The sequence below is a fragment of the Heterocephalus glaber genome, unplaced genomic scaffold (assembly GCF_053883595.1).
Source record: "Heterocephalus glaber isolate CG9 unplaced genomic scaffold, H.glaber_assembly_v1.0 deba00001579, whole genome shotgun sequence".
NCBI classification, from domain to species: Eukaryota; Metazoa; Chordata; class Mammalia; order Rodentia; family Bathyergidae; genus Heterocephalus; species Heterocephalus glaber.
This window is the reverse complement of record NW_028258360.1, coordinates 8630885-8657924: the sequence shown is the minus strand read 5'-3', so window position 1 is coordinate 8657924 and position 27040 is coordinate 8630885. Positions and strand designations below refer to the sequence as shown.

At 44.3% G+C, this 27040-nt stretch overlaps 1 protein-coding gene across 10 annotated transcripts in view; it reads right to left on the bottom strand.

The window, feature by feature from the left end:
• The window catches only part of Myo16 (myosin XVI), a 531552-nt gene that overhangs the window by 257150 nt on the left and 247362 nt on the right, over nt 1-27040 (bottom strand). For 9 of the 10 annotated variants that reach the window (XM_087193116.1, XM_087193117.1, XM_087193118.1 and 6 more), the window contains 2 exons: nt 16837-16987; nt 7949-8059 (listed from right to left, as the gene is read on the bottom strand). In XM_087193116.1, coding sequence (XP_087049242.1) covers nt 7949-8059; nt 16837-16987 — 262 coding nt within the window. The remainder of the gene's footprint in view (nt 1-7948; nt 8060-16836; nt 16988-27040) is intronic. The other variant, XM_087193111.1, reaches the window with a different exon arrangement.

Sequence of the window (27040 nt, the reverse complement as noted above, 5' to 3'; positions counted from 1 at the left end):
AGGGACTTTTACTACAGAACAAAAAAAAATGATTTGAGGTGAAAGCTATGCTAATTTTCTTAAACACAATAATCATTTAGGTATGTCCGTGTATATCACCACAGTGTGTTGCACACTTCAGGTATACACAATAAAAATTAATGTTTTTAAAACTGTCATTTAACTAAAAATATAGAAATCAAGAATAGGCGCCTAAAATAATCACCAAACTTTCAGAAAATATACTGTGTATCTGCAAGTAACCCAGGAGTGAAAAAAGAATAAAAATGCAAATAAGAAAATATTTTGATTACAGCATACTGCATCCTGTGGGAACCCACTGAAGGTGTACTTGGTGTGAAAGGTATACTTGAAAATGCTGGAAAAGAAGGATGAGCGTAATGATTTGAGTGTGTGCATTTCAAGGAGCTCTTAAAATTAACACCAAGTTGTGCAGAAATAGATGAAGAAAATAATACATAGTAGAAATCAGTGGAATAGAAGAAAAAAAGCCAAATTGTGAGCCTTTGAAAAATCTATTACTATTGACAATACTGTAACGAGACTGGTTAAAGACATAAGAGGAGGTACACCATTCCAGTGTCAGAAGGGACATCACTACAGGTCTCACAGACACAAGGATGGGGCCACTGGATTTGGGTGTTTACTTTAGGTAAGGTGGATGACAAAGACAGGACAGCACATCTTCGCAAAGCCAACACAGGAAGTAACTGAAAATCTAGCTAGTTCTTTCTCCATGAGAGAAATAGAATCAATGTCTATGAATCCTTTTCACAAAGAATATTTAGGCTACTTTGGTGAATTCCTCCTGGTACTGATTAAAACAAAGTGTTATACAGATTATTTAGAAAAAGAAAGAAGGAACACCTCTTATTTGTCTTTAAGAGGCCTGCAAGACTTGGACATCAGAGTTTAACTAGTATATTGCAAAAAAGCAGATTTACATGCTGACCTCTCTCATAAAAATACATACAAAAAGTCTGGAGCAAAACAGTGACAAATTGAATCAAACTATTTAGAAAAAAGGACAGAAAAGAAATACATGTCAACCAAGTGAGCTTTACTCTATAAATGCAAGTTTGGCTTTATGTTTAAAAAAACCTTCACTAATATTTAAAAGGTACATATGATCATCTTCCTAAGTGGAAGGAAAACACTTAATAACATTCAGTCCCCATCCTCAATTTAAACACAGTGGTAAATTCTAGAGCCATTAAGGTCAAAGGAAAAGTAACAGCAGCGGTGGCTGAGCCACTTGAAGGACCAGTGACGAAACACTGGGACTGAAAGGCACGGTATTCAGCTTCCAGTCATTCTTTTATGGACAATCACACAAGGAAAGACAGAAAAGAAGGTACAAGGATTTGAAAATGAGAAATAAAAGTCATGACTCACAGAATGACATTGTATGCAAAAAATGGAATAGAATCTCCATAATAAATATTTATTATGAATTGACAAAATTTGATAATGAAAAGGTAATCATATAAAATCAAAAGTATTTTTCTCTGTGTATCATATTTAAACAATTAGAAAATGAAATTTTCTTCTTATTCATAGTTAGAAAATAACCTCAAAGCTTGAAAAATGCCTAGACATAGGTTTAATACATATGGCCCAGACTTCTTATACCAAAAAAGTAAAAAATATGGTAGAGAAACTGACAACTCAAAGAAAGAGGTAACAGTCCATAAAATGGAAAGTGAGATGTAAAAATCTCAATTATTCCCATCTAACCTATGTATCTGACGTAATTCCAGTAAAAATCCAATAGAAATTTCTTAATTGATGGTAGAGTACATACAGGGGTCCAGAGATAGAGTTAGAGAACTTTCTATCCATCAAGATGTATTATAGCTATAATGGTTAAGATATTTCAGAATCCATTTAAGGACAAATGAATACAACAGAAAACAGATTTGAGAAAGAGCTCCATCCCATGGCCATCTAAGTCATGGTGAAGGTTTCACTGCAGTGCAGCAAAGATACACACGAGAAAACATCATTAGTCTGCCCCCTCTCTGTTAGCGCTGTGAAATAAATCAGGTTGACGTGGGTGACATGCCTTCAACGGAAAAATTAAAACGATCAAACTTCAGGAAGAAAATACACAGGAGCATCCTTATAACCAAAGCCGAGACTTCTTAAGCAGGACTCAAAACTCATTAACCATAAATAATTTGTAAAACTCACAAACTTCTTTTCACCCACAGATACCACTGGAAGAGAACGATACAAGCCAGAAACTGAAAGGAAATGCTTCCAGCATGTGTACCTGGATATCGAAAACTCCTCCACATCTGGAAGAAAAATTAAACTCATTCTTCAAGAACGGCAATACACTTGAATTGACAATTCATGAAAGAAGATAAGCAAGTGAGCACCAAGCATCTACCGGCATCCTCATTAATTATCAGAGGAATGCAAATTAAAACCACAGTGAGATGCTATAGCACAAGGGCGAGACAGGCTAGGATCTGAAAAACACCGATCCAACAAATCATACTCGCCACACTAAAGACTATTTGGCTTCTTCCACTGAAGCTTTTAGGATGCTGAGTTTAGGGTGCTGGGCTCCATCCCAGAGGACACTCCATGGGAATACTACTGTGTGTTACCACACATACATACTTTTATGGGTGGACCCCCCAAAGAGGCAACAGACTATTTATATTACTCATAATAACCAAAAAGTGATTAACCCAAAGGTTGCTCAATTAGGAGTACATAGATAAATTAGAATGTGTTCAGATAGTAGCTTATTGTTGGGAAATGAAAATGAGTAACTACTTCTACAAGCAACAGTGCAGCTGCTATCAGAAACACGATCAGTGAAACATGATAAAAGAGACTGCCTGTATACAAATTTTAAGGATGAGACAAACTTACCCATAGTTGTGGACCCCAGAATGCTTTGTAATGATTGCTGTGTGGGGGGGAAGGGCTCCTTCTAGTCCTGGTCTTTATGAAGCTGCTGAGGACACAAGTGTGCTCTCAGAATACAGCTCCACTGAGCCCCGACACTATGTGTGAGTACCATTCTGTCAGGTGACCTGGGACAGACCGCTTACTTAGAGAGGGTCTGGCCAGGACTTAATAGCCAAATAAAGAAGAAAAGAGCTAAAGGTGATGGGAAAAGGGACACTGTTACTATAGCATTTGAAAAGCGCCACTAAATTTCAGAGAAGAAAAATAAAGCAAGAAAGTAGATGATGAGAAAAGGTAGAAGAGATGCTGGTGATGAAGAGAGATGGGAAACTTTAAAATAAAAAGTATTGTAGCATTGTATTTTTCTACTGAAGAATGTTTTTACATTGCCGTAATTATTGAAAGAATTAACGATAGTCTTTGAAAACATATTTTGTGATAAACAAGGACAGTTTACAAAATTTCTTAAGCAGGACACAGACATCATTAACTCTAAGTAATTAATGACAAAGTCAAAGTTAGTGACAAAATCCTAAAATATGACTACCTATAAGTGCTCAAACCTGAAGAGGCTGATTTGATGAAATGGTGAAACATTCTAAATGCATTGCAAAGAAGGAAATGTTTAAATTGCAGAAACCCAGAGATTTTCTTTATTTCATCATTGTTTTGTATTCCTTTTGAGACAGGGTCTCACTACATAGGTCAGGCTGGCTTTGAACTCACTATGTAGCCCGGGCTGGGCGTGGACTCATGTTGATCCTCCTGTCCTCCTGTCTCAGCCTCCCATGTGCTGGGATCACAGTGTGCACCACCACACCCGACTTCATCTCAGCAATCTAACACATTTCCTTGTTTTCTGAAGCTGGCACTTGTTGTGTGCCCTGAAGGGTCTTCAGAGCAGGCTGGGGACTCGGAGCACAGGCCCGGGGTGTGTCAGCCAATGGCAAGGCTGCCGCGCCTCCTTCAGGGGGGTCACTGAGTGGCCCATCAGCATGCTGGGCACCCAGAGTGCCATGCAAGGTTTGCCTGGTGCCAGCTCTGGCTGCTTCTGGGTGGAGCTCTGTGGTCACTGGGTCCCTCTTTCTGGCTGGGCCTCCAGTCCCTGGAGTGCTGGACGCAGAGTCTGCTTCCCTACCATGCATAAAGGAGCCTGCAGGCGTATTCTGTCCCACTGCAGCTGCTGGCCTGGCTGCAACCACTCAGGAGCCAAAGCAATTCATTCTATGCCTTTTGGGGAGGGGGGCACAGGCCTCGCCCCCTGCCATGTTTTCTGCTTGAAGGTTTGGGAACTTCATGTTGCTGCAGATGCTACAAACTCCCCAGTCTAGGGTCTAAATGCATTTTGTATGAGTTAAGATCAGAGCAACTTATAGTTGGTTTTGAAAGATCAGGGCTACAGTAGGAAGTCATGAATATCTTGCTCAGTCCTGGTTGATGCAGTTGACATATTTTACCTTGGTTCCAATGAAGTTAATGCTCATCCCTGCCTCAGGTTAAAAAAAATACTGACTTTTCCTCTTGGGCTAAAAATGTGTACTGAGTCTAAGAGGGTTTTCATTTATTCAAGATTTACTGGGCAACTTCTATGTGTCCCATATGTGGCAGCAAAGGAAACGAAGGTCCTGGCCCTGGGAGCTTGCATTCTACTGGTGTGGGTATGCCGGGCTGTGCACTTGTATGTGCACGCATGGGTGTGCACTGCACACATAAACACGTGTGTAGGAGATGTAGACAATGAGGGGTCTTGATTAGGAAACTGCAGAGCATGTTGGAGGTGGGGAGTGTGCAGAGGACGAGGCAAAGCAAGGCAGTGCTGCACGAGACAGGAGCAGACGTGGAGACGAGGCAGCAGCCCTGGGCACAAGCGTCACCTGTGCTCGCTGGACACCTCGGTGACCTCAGGCCACATCGCAGAGCCCGAGGGGAGAGCTGTGGCCCTGGGGCCAAGAGACGAGCTGGGCAGCAGACTGGATCCAGACACCTGAGCTGCTGCAGACTCTGGACTTGCAGGATATCGGAAGCTCAATGGGAAGAAAAGTGAACCGCTGCGTGCTTAGGGCGCACAGCTCTGAGCACGGTTGGGCCAGGCTGAGGGGCAGGGGAGCGAGGTGAGCAGCCGCAGTGTCAGGATGCGGCCTGTCTGCCAGACCAGCACTGCCGATGTGTGGGGAGAGGCGTCGCCTTCTCACCCCCGTTAATCACGGGCTGATACTTTGATAAACGTATAACATGGATCACTAGAAAAATGAGATGAGAAAAGAAGACATACAAAATACAAACCCAAATTCTTGTTAGATCCAACAGACTCAAATTTCACTATCCAACTGCAGTAAGAGTCTCTAAAAATATTTACTTTCTTTACAGATTGCTAATAAAATGTGCAGGTGAGACGTTTGAAAAGCACATATTATAAGTCCGCAATGCTTGAATGGCGTGTCGATCCACAGGGTGTGAACATGGGCTCCATAACTTCAAGCACTCATTTAGGAAACTGACCCTGGAGGATTTAGCTCTTTGGTTCTTCTGCTATGGGATGAGGAAAGCCACGCCTCACATGGTGGCAAGTCCACAGCCCACGTGAGCTTCAGCAAGTTAGGGAACGTGACCTCCACTTATTCAGATAGAGACAAGGACAGCAAAGAGCACCGCGAATTCAGGGCACTGTGCAGAGGGAGAGCCGGGCTATGACAGACAGGGGGAGAAGGTGTCACTCAGGCTGGAACACGCCAGCCAGGCCTTGTGGCCACATGATGGGGGGGCTCAGTCCTCGAGGAGTGCCAGGTTCATCGCTGGAGTCAGAGGCCCCCTAAACCTAATGTCACCAACCAGGGTGGGGTACTGACATCATGGCTTTCCAGGAAGCCAGGCAAGGTTCACTTACACACACAAGACTCTGAAACCAGCAAGAAAGCAAACAAGAACCCAGGCTGGCGAGCTGTGGAGGGAAAGAAACCCTCTACCTCGCTGGTGGAAAACTGAACTTGTACAACCACTATGAAATCAGTGTGGAAATTCCTCAAAAAACTAAAACGAGAAGTTCCATTTAACCCAGGCATTGCCCTTCTACGTATCTTCCCCAAAGAGTCAAAGACGTCATATTACAGGCATATATGCACACCCATGTTTACAGCAGCACAGATTTAGTAGCTAAATCTTGGAAGCAGCCTCTATGCCCATCAGCAGATGAATGGATAAAGAAAACGTGATGTTACACACAATGGAGCACTACTTTGCCATAAAGAAGGATAAACTTGAGTCATCTATAGGAAAATGGACGCATCTTGAGACCTTAATGTTAAATGAAATAGGTCAGGCACACAAGTTTAAGTATAGCACGGTTTCTCTTCTGCGAGAAACCCAAAGCGTAAATAAAGAGCAAACTAAAACACAGACAGTAGAAACAGGGAGACAAATCTACTGCAAAAGGGAAGGAGGCCAGGAGACGGGGGAGGGAGAGGCGAGAAAGAAGATGAAAAGTAAGTGAGATGCGCTACGTGTGCGCACCAGCTTCCCACAAGCAATGTGATCGCTGTACTGCAGACGTAGACTAGGAAAATACTTAAAAAGGAGGGTCTGAGGGAGTTTCCGAAGCCCTCTATTCCACAGACTCGACAGGAAAGCTCGGCGAGCAGAGAGTCTCACAGAAGTCCCTGATGCAGGGCCACTTGAGCCCTGGCCATGACCCGGGCCGGAAGGGCCCACGGCCTCAGCCACAGAAGGACCCTGCTTCCCTCCCATGAGCAAGGTGAGTCCCAGGAAGCAGTGGAGACCACCGAGGTCCACTGTGAGGCGCCAGGGAGAGGAAGGTGGTCCCCGGGCGGTCAGGGGCTGTGGTGAGGGCCGGGCCGGCTGGGCTGCGGCTGAGACAGGACCATCTCAGGGAGAGAAGCTGGTGAGTCTGTGTTTAGGGCATGGAGCCAGAGGGCCAGCAGCCGGGGATGAAGGTGTACAAACAATTCGGTCTTCCTGCGCTACGGTCTTCTAATACTGTCGTGACAAGGAAAAGGTTAAAAAAGAAAACCAAAATAATGCTGGGGCAAAGACTAATAAAAATGATACAGAAACAGCGCACACTTGTCCAGGGTGGGAGCAGAGTCCGATGTAATCAGGTCTCACCACTTTATGGCGATGAGTCAATTGCACTAATTGTGATAGAAATCATTTAATTTTAAGCATATTTATGGCAACAGCAATTTATCCAAGCATTAAGATGCTCTACTACATTTCATAGACTAACCAGCCTCTGACAACGTATCACTTATTAAGGAAACTGCACAGGTCACATTTACATGAAAATTACTTCATCAATTTCTCAGTAGATTAGGAAAAATGGGTATTATCAAGAGAGGATAAGAGGTATGTGCGTAATCAGATTTCTCCATAGACATTCTGATTGAATTGCTCTGTGGTTTGTGTCAGAGATAAAATCAATGGGGGGTGGGGGGAGAGGGGCTTTGGGATCACAGGGAATCTATATTATTATCTATCAGTATTGGAAGAAGAGATAAGCAAGAATAAAATTGCTGTAAACCAACGTTCCATGCTGCTTGGCATCTGAGTAAAATTTTTTATCCTATTATCAGAAATCAGGCATGGATTATTTGCTTTCCAGACAGAGACACTTCCCGATCATTTGGAGCAGCAAGACTGGCCCTCTCAGTTGGTCCTCCTCAACTTCCCCACCGGACTGAGGCTGTGGCCCAGCTGCTGAGGAGGACTGCATTTTAGGAGCGGTCTCACACCCTGCCGGTGTTACCAAGACCTTCCCTGGCAGTCACCACCGCAGGGAAGCAACAGTAGCCAGCACTTGTGTCTGCACTGGGTATTGGCTTACACTTGGCTCCAAAGCTTGGATTTCAGCTGACCTTGCTTATAACACAGACAGTGTGAACCCGGACTCAGAAATCTAACCCAAGCCACGCCCACGGGCCTAAGCCCCCAGGAACCCGTTATCTGCAATATTTGCGCCACTACAGGGTGAAGACAACAGTGGAAAGGCGATCCCCAGGGCACTCACATAGATCTGATTGTTCCCGAAGCGCTTCTGAATTTCATAGAGCAGGCTGCGGTCGTTGAGCTCACTGAGCGTGGCCAGGTCATCATTGGGAGCTGGCGGCATGAGCTTGACCTGGGGGAGAGTAAGTGTGGTCAACTCTTACTGCTTTCCAATCAACTTTCTGCACAGTTCGAAATTCCATTTTTTTAACATGTCAAAAGTTTGCAGACCACCTGAGTTTGAAAGTGTTACTAAAGGGTGAAATGGTTCAGTGAGAATGAAAAAAATATGCAAAGCCACTGAGTAATGCATTCAGATGAGAACTGGCGCGCTCATCTCTGCCCTCCACTGTGCACATGCCTCACCCTGAAGGCCACCTGACGCTCAAAGTCATCGCAGCTGCCCAGCTCATTCCTGCGTGCTGATGCTTCCTGTTCCCTACCTAATTCAGGCAGCTCTGTGCTGTCCTGAGCCCCCGTCACAGGCACAGCTGACATGCTCAGGGGCTTGTGGTGTCCCCAAACTGAAATTCTCCCTGCTGAGGTGGCAAGGCAGGAAGTGTCTGCAGTTAGCCTCTGCATTCACGTAGATGAGCCAGATCTTCACAGAGGACCCTACAGCTTTCACTGTGATTTTCATTCTGTCCAACATTACTCTTGATGAGAGTAGCTGTGAGGTTAAGAGAATTGTCACAAGCTTTCTCACTCAATTGAACACAGTGACAGAGTTTAAAATTGGGCAGTGTTTCAAATAAAATGCGGGCAAATTTGGATCCTTGAATAGATGGAAAGGAGCAAGGCTTAATTTTACGGACACAGGATATGCTCTGAAAAGTAGGCATTTCCTGTAATAGGACAGTGTTGGTTTTCTTATGTCAAACACAGGAGAGCAGAAGATCAAGAATATTCTTATCAATGTTCCTGTGAGCCCACTGGTGCCCACAGTAAATTTTAATAACAGCAAGTCTGTTTGTATTCTTCTTATTCTTGTTTGCTTTCTGTATTTACATTTTTTATCTGTACTTGTATTATATGTTGCATTATTAACTGCATGTAGCATTGCTCAATAATTTAAACAAATATCACTATTTATCAACAAAATGTTTGCATAGTGAAAATTACATCTTTTCAATATTAAACTTAGGATTATTTTTCTGATATTAGTGAATATTTCACAACAGTAAAACTCTCACATGAGTTTATAAAGTCAGTTCGTTGTTCCTCAGGCTGTCTCTCACTTAACACAATAATGACAAAAGAGCAGTTGGTGCCCTGGGTATCTCAGAGCTCAGGGGCATGGTCTGCATTCTAGTTAGAAGGTGCTGTGGATGGGGTCTCCTAGCACTGATGATACAAGCATTTCTGTAGGCAGGAAAATCATATTCCGATGGTGGCATGCTTACTTATTTGAAAATTAATTTGCAAAATATTCTGACGTCAGAAATGTCAAGAACAAGCCTCCTTCTGCCACACAACATGCACACTCAGCCAAACATGTCGAATGCATTATTTCCTCTACTCTTCAACAATTACAAGGAATATCTGTGAAACATCTTACCGATTTAACCAACACAAAGGATGTAACACAGCCTTATTAGAATTATTTGATATTAACTTCTTATAATTAGTTAACATTAACATAGTTTTGGAGTTTAGAATCATCTACTTAAATAGTTCAAAAGTAGCATGCCAGGATGGGCACTTTTTGAAGATAGAAGCAGAAGTCACAATGGTCTCAGCGTTCTTAACCATTTCCTGGGTTGTGAGGACAATTTGGGGATTATATGAAATCGGTTTCCTGACACAACAACACAGTTCATCATGAAAAGCCTTTCAGGCACAGGAAGTGGCTCAGAGGAAAGGAGGAGAAATGTGGCCCAGTCCCTAGGCCACGTTTCCTGCCTCCAGGCTGTGTCCTCAGAACTCATTAGTGATGCTAATGTGCGAACACCCAGAGTAGCTGCGCCTCTCTGCCACCAGAGTTAAAACTAAGAGCAAAATAAAAGACAGATTCTAGGAAACAGGAAGACAGAGCTTTCTCAAAGAGAATGGGATCTTTCTTCAGAGATGGGGAGAGGAAGGAGGAAGAGGAGAGAAAGGGGGCATAGAGGAACAGAGACGCGTTCTGCACAGGCACCGACTCCCCATGAGGACTGTCATCACTACGGACTGCAAACAGGCCCTGCTCAGTATAAAAATGTGAAAACTCACCTAGTCTAAGCCGTGGGTCGTTCATGTTCTGGCATAAGCCCAGCTGTGCCCTCCCCCAGCTGGGAGAGCTGGAACATCTTCTATCTTAACATCAGGCAGCTGCCCCGACTTCTCTCAGGACGTGTGGTGACTATGGCGTGAACACATGGGCTGGTTGTGAGAATGACAATCACGTGGGGCCTCAGCTTGGCACCTGCTCTGCAGCCAAGGGTGCATCCTTGCTGTCGCTTGTCACACACTTAGAAATGACCCCGGGCACCAATGGTCGGCTCTCCACCAGCTCCCCGGGGGTTCCTGGGCATGGCCATGTGTGCCTGCATCCCCAGCATACTGAGAGGCTGAGCGAGAAGAGGATCAGTTGTTCAAGTTCAGCCTGGGCGACTCAGTGACTTAGCAAGACCTCGTCTCAAAATAAGAACTAAGGGGAAAAGGAGGTGAGTGGGTGGGGAGAGAGCTGGGGATATATGGCCGTGGCAATGTGAAGGTCCTGGGTTTGATTCCTCGAACCGTGTAAAGACACACACTGCTGACACACACTGAAGCACAGTGTGGAAGACCATACCACCGTGGAGGCAGCAACAGGAGCCGCTTGGAGTGGGGATCAGAAATGGGACTCGGCTCTGAGCAGAGCCCAGCCACGGGAGAGCTCGGCTGGAGCCAAGGAGCAGGAAGAGGTGCAAGGTGAGGGAGAGGAAGTTCCGGGAGGAAGCGCCAGGGCTGAGAGGGTTCCAGCTGAGGCGATGGCGGAGGACAGGGAAGCCAATCAGATACTGAGTACGATCAGAGGCGAACCCTGGGGCCTCTGGACAAAGTCCCTTGGCGCAGGGTTGTTTTAAGAAATCTGGATTTACACGGAAGTGTGCAGGGGCCCGAGAGAAGTCCGAGGGCCCAGCCACAGGTCGGCAGGCAGAGCAGCCAGGACTACACTGTCCTCGGCACAAACACTCAGTTTTTTCTCTGCCTTAAAACTCAGTTCCCTTTCCCGTACAACTTTTGGAGAAGTTTCTCCTGCTAAATAATACTTTGCAAAAGTTTGATATTCACGGCAGTGAAAGCCCAGAGGCCCAGAGTGGCCACAGGACATCCCCAGGGCCCTCAGCTGGTCAGCAGGAGCAGGAGCTGGGACAGGAGCTCAGGGAAGGTCACGAATAGGGCTGCTACCACAGGTGCGGTCATTTGCCAGGTTTTCCCTCCATGGACTGCCAGGCACTGAAGCAGTGATTCGGTTACAGGATGGAACAAAAGCGACGTCTCGGACCTCAGAGTGTTTTCAGTCTACTGGTGGAGAAGCAAGGGCCCTAGGCGGAGCTTTTAGCAGATGGTCCCCTCCAAGAGGGCCAACTGAAGGTGAAACTGGGAAATGTCTGGCAAGGCTGCCCTTTGGGATGCAGGAGAAGACTGACCCCGAACAGGAGCAAACGTGGGGGACACCCTGCGTCGGAAGCAGGAGAGCCGTGAAGCGGGGAGCTGCAGCAGGCACCAAGGGGGTTCCGGGGCACGGAAGTGACCACCAGGCGGGGTGAAGACTGGCTTCACGGACTCAGCAGAGCACCCACAGCGTGTGGAGGGGGGCAGTGGAAGGGGGACTCTGGCTAGCAAATTCCAATCCAGGAGGCCACAGAGCAGGCAGGAGGGGAGGGGTGGACCGGTGCTTCTTCACTCGGGCTTGCAGGTGGCAGTGGGTAGGGAAAAGCAGGCGATGCTGGGCGTCTCTGCCTTCGTTTTCCACCTGTCCCCTCTGTCACCTTAAATGTGGGGTCAGATCCCTGCTCAGCACTGCACAGGGACGTGTTAATCATTTAAGGAGGGGTGGGCAGCCCAAAGCCAGGGGCAGCCCTGTGGATATGAGGCCCGTTCTTCCTCCCAATGACTCTGGACCCAACTTCTCTAAATCATATGTTCAGCCCCTTACTGCCTCCTTCTCTACAGCTGCAGGCCTTCTGGAAGCCAGGGGAAAAGGGCCTTGTAAAAACTGCAACTCCCGGAGGAGCTTCAAGGTGCTTAGTGATCCAGGAAAAGATATTTCCAAAATAATCACATCTGCTGCTTCTTTCCATACCCTGAAACCCCTAGAAAAACCCCAGGCTTTCGCCCCATGGGATTGCACTCTTGGACAGTCACCCACTCTCCTTCCTGACAGCCGTCACGGGGTTTAGATCTACAATGTCCCCAGTGCCTGCGTGTCTGGAACCCGGCTGGGTCCTGGGGCTCACTGCTACTTGTTAGGAGGCACGGTCTGGTCAGAAGAGGCAGTCACTGTGGACATGACTGGAAGGGCTTATTTTCCTCCCCAGCTCCTCCTTTGACTCCTGCCTCCCGGACACCTGATGCCTGAGCAGTTTTCCTCTCCCCTGCAACCAGCTGACTACGGACTGAACTGTGAGCCACAGGAAACCTTAAGTTGTGGCTGCCGGTATCGGTCTCAGAGGCGAGAAAGACTTAAGACAGCAGTGTTCTCTGAGCTGCAGAAACTCCTGTCTTTTCTCCTCGTCTATGGTAAATTCTCTGTACAACCCGTGTTTCACAGGACAACCCTCCTCCATCAAGGCTGAAGGCAGGGAGATGGACTAACCTGAGTTTCTGCAGGAGCATCATCAAGAGGCTGCCAGCTGTTCCAGACCCCTGGAGTGATGCCTCCACGTCCCCAGGCCTCGTCCTAGAACCACACCCACCAGGAACTGAGGAGCTTTGCCGGAAGTCATTGTAGCTCAAGGCTGCTTCCAAAGCAGGGGCGATCATCTCAGAGGGGAACTACTGTGCTGCACCCTCAAGCAATGCCGACTTCCCCAGAGCTTCCCCAAACCACACACACAGACCAGGGTCGGACCCAGACGACTGCATCATTCCTTCCTGCCCGCCTTCCCTATATATGCTTGTGTTCTTGTGAGGCCCGAGACAGCCGTGACGATGTTTGCCCCCGCCTGCCCTGGCCTTCTCTCCTGAACAAATCCCACTCCTGCCTTTCACCATTACTTTTCCCATCTTGTTTCTGGAATGAGTGGTCAGGCTTGCCTTGCTGGAAGAACCCATAGTCATATCCTGCTGGCCTAGGACTCAGGCAAGCAGTGCATCCAGAGAAAGAACAGTTAGGACACTCAGCCATGAGCTGCTGCACTGCACTTGGTTCTCTACTCAGGGTTAATCTGGACAAGGGTGGGCTGCTCCTGCCTTGATGGACAACATAATGCATCCTAGGGCCGTGGACTGAAATGCTTGCCTTGGATATAAAAAGACTCTAGAAAAATATGCACAAATGGGCAAGGCTGCATGTTCCAGGAGGGCAACACCCATCGGCAATAGGAGACTTGTATTATCAATTTAAGGGTAAATATAAATATCTTTTCTTTCTAATGTATTTGCAAACATTATCCCAAAGAATTAAAACTTGGGCAACTCATGGATACCTCAAAATGAACAATGTAGTATGTGTTCATGTTTGTATAGACACAAATATTAATATACCTATGTAATATGCATGCATATATAAATAATATGATTGCAATAACTTTGAACAATGGCCAAAATATGCAGCAAGTTGGCATATCTATTTAACTTCCAACGCAATCTGGAAAAAGAATTATCAAGAGCAAGATTTTTTGCTTCAAGGATAATGATTTACACTAAGAGAATAAAATTCCTCTCACAACCACAATGCTAATGATCCCAATGCCATTTTCTTCCCACGCACTTAGCAGAAGCACAGTGGTGCTGACAGATGTTTGCATTTGTTCTGAGGAGTCTGGGAGGACACTTAGGGTCTCTCTTTGGTGTTTCCAAGGGGTCTCCTCCCCAGTGCTACAGCTGCTATGTGGGCGAGAGATACGAGGCTGACAGCAAAATGTGACCACCCCAGCCAGCCTGTTTATAGTAAGGAAATGCCACAAACTGTGTGCTGCAGAGCAGGGGAAGGATTCCTGGCATTTCCTGAGTCATGCCAGGATTACAAAGTGATCAAAAGGAAGCTTTGATCATCAGCCCTAAGCAAGGCTGTCCCGGGCACAGATTCTGCATAAAGATTTCAAAGGCATGTTGGCAGCTGAAGGCGAGCAGAGAGACAAAGAAAACTGTCTGTCACTACTTCTATGTTGTACTTGCAGGGTGAATACTGCACAGGACAAATGTCTACCATCAGTTACGACAGTCTAAGCCGGTGTCAGATAAAAATGCTTCAAAAGGTTGCATATCTCCCCAGGACTGACCTTTATGTTTTATTATTGTATATATTTGTCCAAAAGGAGCAATCTAAAACACAAAACAAGACATAATGCAAAAGATACTGAAAAACTCAAAAGCACTTTGAGAAATGTTTCCAGATCTGAGGGAAATTTGTTCCGGGACCACACGGAGCCCGCTGCACCTATCCCTGCTCCTACAAGTCTGCTGTCAGCACTGTTGGATTTACTGCTCTGTTTTGTTTTGTTTGCCTATGATTTTTCTCTCCAGGAAACAGAGTGGACGTCTAGGGATCAGCTCCTTGCTCAATGGGCAGAAAAGAAGCCTGACCCAGGAGGTGAGGGTGACAGGCTTGGGGCTCTCAGTGTAGGGGAAGCTACAGAATCCAGCATGGGTCAATGGAAAGGGAAGAGGAAGTCAGATAAAAAGACCAGGTGACCTTGGTCCTAGCAGGACAGGGTGATAATGTGTCAAGTTCTGTGGGTTCCCAAAGCTGACACACTGCCCTGCTGAACGGCCCTGTCATGGTCCTGCCCTCCTCCTGCTTCATAGTTGTATGTTTCTTGGTGACCTTGCCAAGCCCTGTGACTTACTATTTCCTCACTTGGCCGAGGAGCTACATTTGAACACAAACCTTGCGTGGGAAGGAGCAGGCCAGAACAGAAGTAGAGAGAAGGGGAAATGTATTTTTTTTTTTGGTACTGGAGATCGAACTCGGGACCTTGCACTTGCGAGGCAGGTGCCGGAACCACTGAGCTAAAGCCCCAGCCCAGGAAATGTATATTTTTAAGCAGCAAAAAACACTTCTATTTCCTCAGCGGTATTATGAAAGCAAATCCTATTCTCACCGACTCGCAAAAATTTTTTTAAAAAGTTGAATCAAACCTTGACTATCCATCTGCAGTCATCATTTGAGAAGAAGACCTACAAGTTACAAAACTTTGGAAGCAAAGACGCTCAGTGGTTTTTATTTTGATTACAATTTCTTTTCTACATTATGAGTTTCTCCTTCAAATGTGAATCAGAACTTTGTAAGCTTCAGAAAGTCTTCTCTAAGGCCCTGCTGTGACTGCTGAGAGTGCAGCGCAGTCAGCCCCGGCCCTGGGTCGCCCCGAGAGACCCACCCGAGTCTCGAGTCTCCTGGCCAACGCTGTGCGTGGGTCTGAGATAAACGCAGCAGCCGAAGTCCTAAGGCAGTACCTTGCCCTCCCATACGGCGCATAAACAGCGCGGGGTTACAGTGATTTCCACCTCTAGGACGCAGTGCTAAGCGCTGACATTAACAACAGAAAAGCAGCCCTGCAAGGATCTCACTTGATGTGCTTATAGGTTGGGAAGGTCTTCTCACTTTCAAACAATGTTTTATGTTTTCTGAAAATACTGTGTTGAGTTAACATTTAAAAGCAATCGTTTTGCCTGTTAGGAATCCTTTTGACTCCCGGAGGTGGAAATCCCAGTACCTTAATGGAAGGTTTGACCCGAATTTGCTTATCTTTAACTAAATAATTATCTTTGAACTTCTGCTGAACTTGGACAAATAGTTGAGAGCTTAAGAACACATCAATGGAAACATAAAATAAATTCAAACATAAGAATTCATTACAAATCATGCAATGGCTCTACTTGTATTAGAAAGGGTTTTTTTAAAATGTTAGCAAATCTCAACAGTAGGATATCAAATTAACTTTAGAGTTTCCACATGTTTTTATAAACTAATTAAGAAAAGTATTTCAAAACAATGCCAATAAAAATGAAAAGAAGGACCATTTTAAAGTTTTATCTAAAGCAATCTAAATTAAATTAAAATTTAATTTGGGGAACAGAGTTTTTAAAAACTCTAACTACACTAAAATATTCAGAATTAGAGACCCTGAAAGAAAATCATTTGAAGGATGCAGATTACACTGGCATTTACAAAACAACCTGTAAAATCATTTATTTCTGTGGCAATGAAAAAAGAAAACAGACTCACTTCTATAATCCCAAACTCATCAGCTTGCCGACTCCAAAGTGATTAACCTGAGCGTGGTGGTCCATGCTTGGACACCTCTCCACAAGTGCACACACACGCATGCACACACATGCACACACACACACATGCACACACACACAGTGAGCCGCCATAGTTATTTACTTCTAAGTATAATGGCTGTCAGTGGCTCTTTGTTCTTTCTCTTGCCTGCATTTGGATAGTTGGGGAAAACAGAAAAACAGACTACCTAATATTCAAAATAACAATAAAGGACTCACCAGGAAATACGCAAGAAGTAACAAACCAGCTGAGCCTGTATTCCTGGTACAGAGGTCAAGACTGTGAAATTCAAATTGGTGTAAAACACAGTAGCAATTACGTTTGTCAGTGATGAATACAATGCTCTCTTTAATCATGGGAACTGTAACCAAAATGGTAACCTCTGCATTCCTCAGTTTCTCTTTGAATGGAAAGTAGCAGATACTTGCTTCTGAAATATGCTGGACTGTAAGGGGGACGGCATGTGGAGGAGTACCGCGGCCACGAGCGCTTACCTGATCAGGTTTGCCAGAGCTGTTCATCGTGGCATGTTCAGGGGCAGTGTCCGGGGACTGTGGCTTCCACAGCCCTTTTGCTGCATCTTTGAACATGATGTCTTTTTCCAACAAACTGTCTTGCTTGGCTATTGGTAGCACCAGGGGACTGCTAAAGGAAACAATCAATACTATAATTAGTTTTCTTCTAACATTATCCTATCAATCAAGAACTGCAGGACAGCTGGATGCTACAAAGTTCTTCTATTCAGATGACACAGTTTCTAGAAACTGCAGGAGAAAGTAACAATGTAGAATCTGTAAAGTTTTCTATTAATATCCATTTCATTCATTCATTCATACTTCTAAGAAAAAAATAATATTCATTTAGGCTCCAGAAGAAAATGTTTGCATATTTAATTGTAATAGACAAATCAATAAGCAATTTAAAAGCTAAGTTTGAAATGCATGACTGAAATAAGCAAGATATTTAAATGTAAAAATGGACTGCAAACAAGTGAAGAAACATGTAATCATGTACTCAATTTAAAATGTAATTCATTTAGGATATAAAATACAGAACTATAGGGAATATTTTAAGTTTATAATGAAATAACAATAGTAATATAAGAACTAGAAAAATGTTTAAGGATTAGATTTTGTTATTTGCGCACAGCTCAAACTAGGCAAAAATAAATAAAAACTAGTTCATCTCTTAGTCTTCTATAAAGCACACTGCCATAAAGAAAGACATTATTTTGTAATGTTCATAAAAAACAAACACAATTTAAATGCTGAATTGGCACTGTAATACTTTGCTATAGGATGTGAAAATGTATTTTCCCAAATGTTATCATACAACCAGAAATGCATGCATATTTAATCAAGTCAGGATATGAAAATATAATTACTTCCTATACTTTACAGTACCAATTATGATTCTAAGTAGAGGTCAATGCAATTGTTTGCTTTTTTAAATTTAAAGGTTATTAAGGTCAAATTTATATAAGGTAATATAGCCCCTTTCAAGACTCATACTCCAATGATTTCTGCCAAAATTTTTATAACTTTGTAACCAAAATAACCATGAGTTTTTTTTTTTATCCCATTTGTGCTCTCTGGAACCCATTATCAGTTGTTTTACTGGCTCTTAAATGTAGTCTGAATTGAATTTTTAATTATTTAACTGTTAAATAAAAATTAGATACATTCAAGGTGTCCAACATGGTGGTTTGATATACACCATGTGATGATGACCACGATCACACTGAAGAACACATGCATGACCACCATCCACAACAGACCCTCAGAACTGGACCTTCTTATAAGAGAAAGTTTGTGGCCATTGCCCCAAATCTTCCCATCTCTGGCAATGACTTCCGTACTCTCCTTCTATGAGTTGTTGGCTTCTCCAGATTTCCCACACAAGTGAAGTCCTCCAGTGTCATTCTGTGTCTAGTGTATTTCACTTAGCAAAATGTCTTCCACATTCTATCATGTTGCAAACAAGATTTTTTTTGTAGCTCAACAATACTGTGTTGTGCATATCTGCTTAAATTTCTCTGCCCATCCAACCATTGGTGCAACCTTGGATCGTTTCTTTCTCTTGGCTGTCATGAATAATGCTGATGTGAACACAGGGTGCACCTAACTCTTCATCCTGAATTCACCTCTCTCATATACATACTGCTGGGTCACATGGTAGATCTATTTCTCCCTTTCCAAGGCCCCTCCATTCTGCTTCCACAGGGACTACGCCTATTTACATACCTGCTCCCAGGCTACCCGGCTTCCCTCTCCTCCACCCCTCACCCACACTGGCCATCACTTGTCTTGCTGATGATAACCATCATAACAGGCAGATGGGGTGGGGTGGTGATATCTCCTGTGCCTTTGATCTGCACTTATTTGCTGGGTAGTGATGCTGAGCACTTTCTCATACAACTACTGGCTACTAGTGTGCCTTCTTTGGGAACCTGTCTATTTAGGTTGAATGCCCATTTTTAATCAGGTAATTTGAATTGTTGCTGTGTGTTGGGTGAATTCCTTTTATGTTTTGGGTGTTACCCTTGAACATATCTATGGCTCACGCCTGTTTTTGCCAGTTCTGTAGCTTGGCTTTTATGCTGATGATGGATTTCTTTGCTACGCAGAAGCTCTTTAGTGTAACATCATCCTACTTCTTTATTTTTGATTGCCTGTGCTTTTGGTGTTAGATCCAGAAACATCAGCACTAAGACCAAAGAGAAGAAATTTTTCTCAAAGTTTCCTTTGACGGATTTCAATGTAATGTTTGTATGGCTACAAGGCAAAGTCCCGATTTCAGTCTTCTGCACACAGACACCCAGTTTTCCCACCGCAGTTTACTGCAGTGACTGTCAGAAGAACCAACCGACCACGTGGGGTTTGTCTCTGGCCTGCTGCTCTATGTCTGTTTTACGCCAGTGTCGCCCTGTCTTGATTACTGCAGCTTTGTGATGCCGTCTGAGAACGGGAATGTGAGGTCTTCAGCTTTCTTCTATCTCAAGATTGCTTCAGCACTTTGGGGTCGTGGTGGTATCTTAGAGCTCGCTCTTCTTTGGTTAAGTGCATGTGCCAATCCTTTGATCATTTTTTACTGGACTATCTGTTCTCAGAGTAGTGAGAATCTGTATTCTGCATGCAAGTCCTTTATCCCACATGCACTTGGCCAAATATTTTCTCCCATTTGGTGTTGCTATTATTTTATTTTCATTATTGTGTTTCAAAGAACAAATTTTCCATCGCATGGTTTGTACTTTTTAAGTCTCATCTAGGAACTCAGAGTCAACAAGGCTTGTTCCTAGGCTTAATTCTAGAAATTCCTTTGTTTTATGCATTATATTGAGGTCTAGGATCCATTGTGTGGGCTTTTTGTTTATGGTGCTGCATATGAATCAAGGCACATTTTACCACATTGCTGTCTAAATATCTCAGCACCAATTTTGAAAAAAAAGAAGTGTGTCTTTCCCCACACAATCAGCTGTTTGTCGCTGTTAAAAATCAATTGACTGTGTGTGTGCGTGTGTGTGTGCGTGCGAGCATGCATGCGTGTCTGCTTCAGGACTCTCCAGTGAGAACCACAGACATGTCTATTCTTACACCACTACTACCCTGTTTTAATTAATGTACTGACCCAGTAAGCCATGAAATCAAGTACTGAGTCATCCAACTTTGTTTTCTTTTTTGAAATTCTTTTGGTTATTTGAAATCATTAGCATTTTTATGTAAATTTTAGAGTCCACTGTCAATTTTTGTAGAAATGCCTATTGGGAATTTAATTAATGCTTTCAATTGATAAATCAACTTGCTTAGAGCCAAAATTCCAATAATGTTGAATTTTATCACCAATAAGCACAGTATATCAGTCTATTCTGATTTTGCTCATTTCTCTCATCCATTTCATATCTTCCAGAATTAAAATATTCAAATACTTTGTTAGATTTATTCTGATGATGTTATGGTTTAGATCTAAAATGTCCCCCCAAGTCTCTTGTGTTTAGGGTTGGGCTTTCGCTGGATCATGGGATGCTGTGCACAGTAGACTACTCCACTGAAGAGCTCAGGGCTGAATGCGCTCTTAGGATCAGGGCCTGGTTGAAGGAGGGGTCACTGGGGTGTATGTTTGGACAGTGTGCCTCTCACCCTGGGTCTTTCCTTCCCTCTGCTTCCTGTCTACCATGACGGGAGCAGCTTCCCTCCACAAGAACTCCCACCATGACATTTCTGCCTTAGAGTCAGCTGACTACAAACCAAACCCTCTGAAACTGGAAGCCAAATAAACCTCCTCTCCTCTAAATTGCTGGGGATAGGCTTCTTGTCCCAGCAGTAGGAAACTGACTACCACAGGTGCATTCTTTGTTTGATATGCCATTACCAAATAATTGTTGATCATTAGTACACATAGGAGTAAAACATCAGTTGTGATCGTCAGTATACAGAGGACTGCAAATGCTCTGGGACACTGAGCTTGCCAGGGCAGAGCAGTGTGATGTGAGGGCATCTTTCAGGAGCTTGGGTCTCAAGGCTCTGCAGCCATCTCTGTGCTGGCCCCCCATGCTCTAGAAAGCAGGAAAGTGTGGAGAAGAGGAGCGCATGCCCCCTTCAGGGCCCCGCCTGACGGACAGGCAGGAAGTGCAGTTTATGGAAGTGTGGGGTCAGTCTTACTTCCTTTGCGCTCTGAACAATGGTATTTTTTTTAGTGTTTTAGTCAACGAAGTTACTGCAACTAGGTGAGGAGGCTGTGGCACACATATTAGTAAGAGTTGGTGTGGCATTATATAAGTACAGTGGGCATAGTTTTCAACAGTCAATATCCTATTTAATATTTAATGTTTTCAAATCAGAACAAGTACAAAGTTTCATGCCTATCACTTTGGCTGTTTCTGTCACCTTGGTAGTTATACAACTGTTTAGCTCAGCCAACCTGTAAGAGGACTGTGGTTAGGGCTCACTAACACACTCACATTGTGTGTCCAGAACTGGAGCGTGCTGGGTCTTTACCCGACCTACAGATTAACAGGTTAGCTTGTTGCTAGGTTAACAGCAGAAGACAAGAGCTTGCTGGGGCAGAGGCAAAGGACCTTATAACTTGGCAAGCACGGCGGCACCCAGAACCTCAGGTTCGCACAGTCCACCCTCCCTCCTGTCCCACCTGAGAGGAGGGTAGGATGGGCAGCAGCACAGCAGGACCCGAGGAGACTCCCACACACGGGAGCTGCGATCCAGGAGGGGAAGCCAGCAGCAAGCAGTGTATCAGACAACATTAAGCTGACCCCTCCAGTGGGGAGTGAGCGGCCATTTCCTGGAGTCACCAGTTGCCTCCATGATGACCCGAATAGGACTCTCCACCCGACAGCGTCGGCAAGGATGTGCTCGGTGCCCACGGGAGACTGCTACATAGCTATTAACAGTACCCTAGTAACTGAAAAAGATAACTGTACAAAATGAATGCTTATAATGCTTATAAAAGCTCATATCCAGATCTACTGAAATACTACTAAATAACAATTGATCGATAACTTTCGAAGAGGTCTTACTTCTTCCCATCCACTGCGACTTATATTCATCTTTCCCAGAGTTCCCTGGAATGTGTCCTATACTTCTTTGACATAGGAGCCCTTCAAACACTTTGACATAGTTGTTGCGGCTACCCTGTTTTTCCTTTTAGGGGAATGAGCCATCTGTAAAATGCCTTAGTAGTTATCTGGGATTTACACGTGACAGTCTCTGTTCTCAACACTCAGCTTGTGTCAACTCTGTTGTAGGAAGTGCACTGCATGTATGTGCTATTTTATGTCCATTCTAACACATACTGAATATTTATCAGTCGTGGAAAAGTTTATTAAAAAAATCACTTTTAAAACTAAAATTCAATTATGTTTACAGAACAAGATTCAGTAAAGGTGATACATTTCAAAGACAAGGAAAACATGCCAAATGAAGAGGAATTTCATGAAGAAGGTGGACCAACAACCCAAGGAGTCTTAACATCCTCTCTAGAGCCCTGGAACTTGAGACTGGCTTCTCCCTAACCCCTGGGCCCTGACTTCCTTTTCCTATGGCGCTGACTCTAGAAACTTTCAGTGGGATTCCTTCTTGGTCCCTTTGAGATATTTGCCTTCTCCCAGCCTCTTTCAATTCTTCAGACCCAGGAAAGACCTGGGAGTCACCCTCTGAAATGTGAACATGGAGGAGAATGCAGGACATGGGAGACCAGAGAGATGGAGGTCACGGCCAAGCTCACCCAGCACTGGGCCACTGCCACTGTCAGGGCGGTTGAGTGGAGCTCAGTCCTTGGCCTGCAGCAGTCTTCAATGAATACTTCCTTGTCTCCCTCCCTTTCCTGCTGCAGTTGTTCTCTGAGCCTAATGAGCGAGTGATTTCACGCTTCTATTCATTTTCTGCATTTTCCAAATTTTCTTCAATAAGACTTTACTTTGATTATACAGGAGAATTATTAGTGACAGAAATGTATCCAATGAGAAACACACGAAAAAGAAGGAACAGCTGAAATGAAAGCAGGATGTGTACGGGGAGACAGCGCATGGAAATGCACCAGTGATGGCCGATTTCTGAACTCCCCTGGATTCAATCAAGACTTACTTATTCCGATAAACATAAAGGGCATTTCATGCAGAGCAAACATGCCTGCACAAAATAGGATTTTATTTTTGACCATGGGAAAAGGAAAATGATAAAATGAAACTAAGACTGACAACAATCATTGCTCACTATAACTAAGGCAATTTCAGAACACTGTAGAGATGAAATAAAATTGACTCTGTCGAGATGTCAGGTTGGCAATCACAGCAACAAAAACATCGAATGGAAACAAATGCAAAGACCCAGCATAGATGAATCCGATAGTGTAGAATGCACCGAGTGGTTCGTTCTCAGTGCTCAATCTTGGAAACAGCCATGCGAACACTACTCTAGGGAATTCAATTAACCTGCTGGATGTTTCTGCTTCTATAAAGTAAGACCATTTATTATCAATGTTAAATAAACAGATCTTGGAGACACTTGAATTAATTGCTATCCTTCATCTCTCTCAGAATTAGTTTCATAAGGAAAAACAAATTTACAATTTAAAGACCACTTTGGTAAAGTGGTTTACAAAACAAATACAACTCTATGTCAAATGGCTGCACTGGAGTTTGTATTATTTTAAAGACAATTTATATTTATCTCATAAGATATTTGCAAGGAAATTTTTAAATTATCAAATCTAAGCTAAATATCTCCAAATTAAAATAAGTTTAATGGAAATGCTTTATGCAGGGAGTTTCTGAAAGTTTCCAGTGTTGGCCTTCCTGGCAATGACTTCTTAAATGTATCATTCCAGCCCTTCTTCTGTAACGTTTCTTTATTTCCACCACTGGACCACAGAATTCCCTTCTAAGTGAAAAGTCTTAGGGAATTGTCAGTTTTGTGAAAACTCTGGAGTCCTGATCTGCATGTTTTAGCAATGCAGTCATAATATTTGATTAGCATACAGGGTGGACAATATATAGCACTTATTACTAACTGAAAAATACATATATTAAATAAGGTATTAGATATATTTTATAATCTATAGGCCAATATACAAACATGCATTATTATTGCTGAAGTAACTATCCATTATTTATTTTCTCTGAAATATTAATGTGAAATGAAACCACAAAAGAAATTTTATGCTAGACTTTCAAAATTCTTTTTTTTTTTGGTACCAGGGATCGAACTCCAGACCTTGTACTTGTGAGGCAGGCGGCAGCACCACTGAGCTAAATCCCTGTCCCCAAAAATTCTAATAAAAGTAAAATATAAGTTGGGGACACTTTCAATCTGAAAGAGGGCTTTATTAGTGATTATGCAAAATAAGCAGGCACAAAGTACTGTGGACCAAACAAGGACCTCCGTCACCTATGAGTCCTGAGTGATGTGTCCTGAGTGAAGGATTAAAAGGACAGTCAGGTCATAAAACCTTTCCGGAAAGTTGAGACATACTGGGGAGTTGGAGTCCAACCTTACATCGTGTAACATTCTGAGAATGTGTCATTAGATGGCCATTGTGCAAGTGTCATCGTCTTCTTACACAAATTCAGATGTCTACAATGTCACTGGGTGACGGAATCTTGTGGAACCACTGGGCACTGGCATGTGTGGTCTTCTGTTGACTGACACATCAGCATGCAGCGCATGACTGAATTACCATGACCACAACTTCTCTGATCAACAGTTTGGAGATTATGGAGCACAGATCAAGACATCCGAGTGCGTGGTACTCAAAGGAACACACCTCAGATGCTCTGAGATCTGATACCAGCCATTATCCCATGAGGCTATAAGAATGGGAAACCATACCCAGGATTTTCAGGAACTGGAGGTTTGTTCTTCTCACAAAAGAAGAAATCCAGAAGTAGCAACCTGGGCTTGTGGTGACTTCCAGGGCTTTGGTTGGCTTTAGTTTCCTGTTTTACTATTCTTAGAGAGTTATTCCCATCCTGTCTTTGCAAGATCACTTAACCATCTCCACAGAACACATTTATGCAGCAGGCAGGGAGGGAACAGAAGGACACAAACAGTAATGCTAACTAGGTAAATCTGTTTCTTTTAATCAAGAGAACAGCACCTCTCCTGGAGGCCCTGCCCAGTTAGCTTTGTTAGAAACAGCAAGTAAAGGTGCCATCTTTGGCACATGCTTACATTAAATAACTGCTTTCTAATTGAAAATTCAAATTGAGTTGGGTGTCTTGAATCTTAACTGGCAACTCTATAATTCCAAGACTTACACATACATTTCAATGGTCAGGACAGTGGCTACTAGGATGCGAAATTTTAGGCGGCCCCCAAATTTATATGTTGAAATCAAATCTCCAATCACTGCTTGCCAATAGGATGGAGAAGGGTGGTCACAAGGGTGGCACCCCAGGAATGGGAATTAAGGCCCTCAGAATAGATTCCCGGGAGCTGCTCTGTCCTTCCACCATGTGAGGCACTGTAGGAGTCTCCATCTGCGAGGCACAAGCACCAAACATGCCAACACCCAGACTGTGGACTTCTCAGCCTCTGGACCCGTGAGCAATGAGTGTCTGTTGTTCTCCAGGCCCTCGGTCCATGGTATTTCATTACAGGACTCTGAATAGCCCAAGGCGGTAGGCTATGACCAATGGGCACTTCAGAGGCTGCAGGCTGCGAGTATTTTACCTGGGCTCTTTCCATCCTGAACACAGTGGTGGTCCTACAGAGAAAGAGAAAGAAGAAACTGGATGAGATGTCCCTCATGGGATGACAGCTGAGCTGACATAAGAAACTGGAGTTCCGTTTGGCTGAGGAGTTCCTGGTAGTGACAGCACCTTGGGTTTTCTGACTGGCACTTGGAGGGCCCAGTACTGCAGTCTGGATCTTGACTGTTCCTCAGGTCAACATGTTAAAGACTTGGTCTCCAGTTTGGGTCTACTGGGAGGTGGTGGAGACTTTAGGAGCTGAGGGCTGGGGAGGGGGTCTTTAGGTCACTCTGGTGGTGTCCCCGAAAGGGACCCTGGGAGCCAGCCCTTCCTTTTCCTCTCTTTGGCTTCCTGGCCATGAAGTGAGTGGCTTTGCTCCGCCAAGTCCTCCAGCCATGCTGGAGTCCACACGAGTCCAGAGCAATGGGGCCAACCACGGACTGAAGCCTCTGTAACTGTGAGCCCAAGTAAGCCCTTCCTCTTTTCAAGTTTAAAGGCATTTGGTTATCCCGTTACAGTGATGCACAGTAGGCGCCCAAGAGAGCCTTTGCTTTGCTGAGTGGCATTTGCAAGTTTGGATCCAGAACCAATGACTCTGGCAACAGAAGTTTTCTTTCCATTTCAGTGCACTTTCTCTGTGCAATCTTCCAACATGGCGCTCTCCTCGCCTCTAAAATGCCCAAGAAGAGCTTCCTTTGCTCAGCATCCCATATCTCAGCTCGCTCCTGGCCAGTTCCATTTCACAGACTCGGGGCAGGAGTCCCACTGCCTAGCTCCAGCCCGAGGCACTGAGAGCTTCCCCTGGGGGAGCTGAGATCGAGTCTTTCCATTTGATGACATGTGAGAGGTCTGGATTAACTGAAAGACATCAGTGCTGGGCCAGGCACTCTCCACCTCTACACAAGCGCAGCAGTGAGGAGCAAAACTCGGATTCCTTCATCCACACCGCAGGGCCTCATGGCTCCTTGGGCCTCAGAGATGCAACCAGGAGGCAGCAGCGCAAAGCACTGGCCTCCCCCAGCCCTGGGGTCTTCTTATGCTGTGTTTCATGTAAGTAGTGGTGTTCATTGCTGGTCTTTCCTCAGAGGTTCACGGCTTATGCTGCTGTCTGCTCACCTACATGGAAGTTTGTGCTTGGTTTTTTGTTTTGGTTTTTTTACTTTTTAATTTTGTTTGGACTGGGGATTGAACCCAGGGCCTCTGTCCTATGGTACATCCCAAGCCCCTCTTTATTTTGAGAAAATATTATGCTAAGTCATTCAGTTGCCCAAGCTGGGCTCACACTTGCAATTCTTCTGCCTCAGCTTCCTGAGTAGCTGGGATTATAGACATGCAACATTGCACTGAGTTGTATACAAAAGTTTTACACTTGTCCACTGTCTCTTGTTTGCTGAAGATTTACCACTGCAGATCAAAACACACTGACCCGAGAAACTTTCCACAATTGGAAATGCTTATTAATTTTGCTCTGTATTAACCCACGACAGACCCACTTG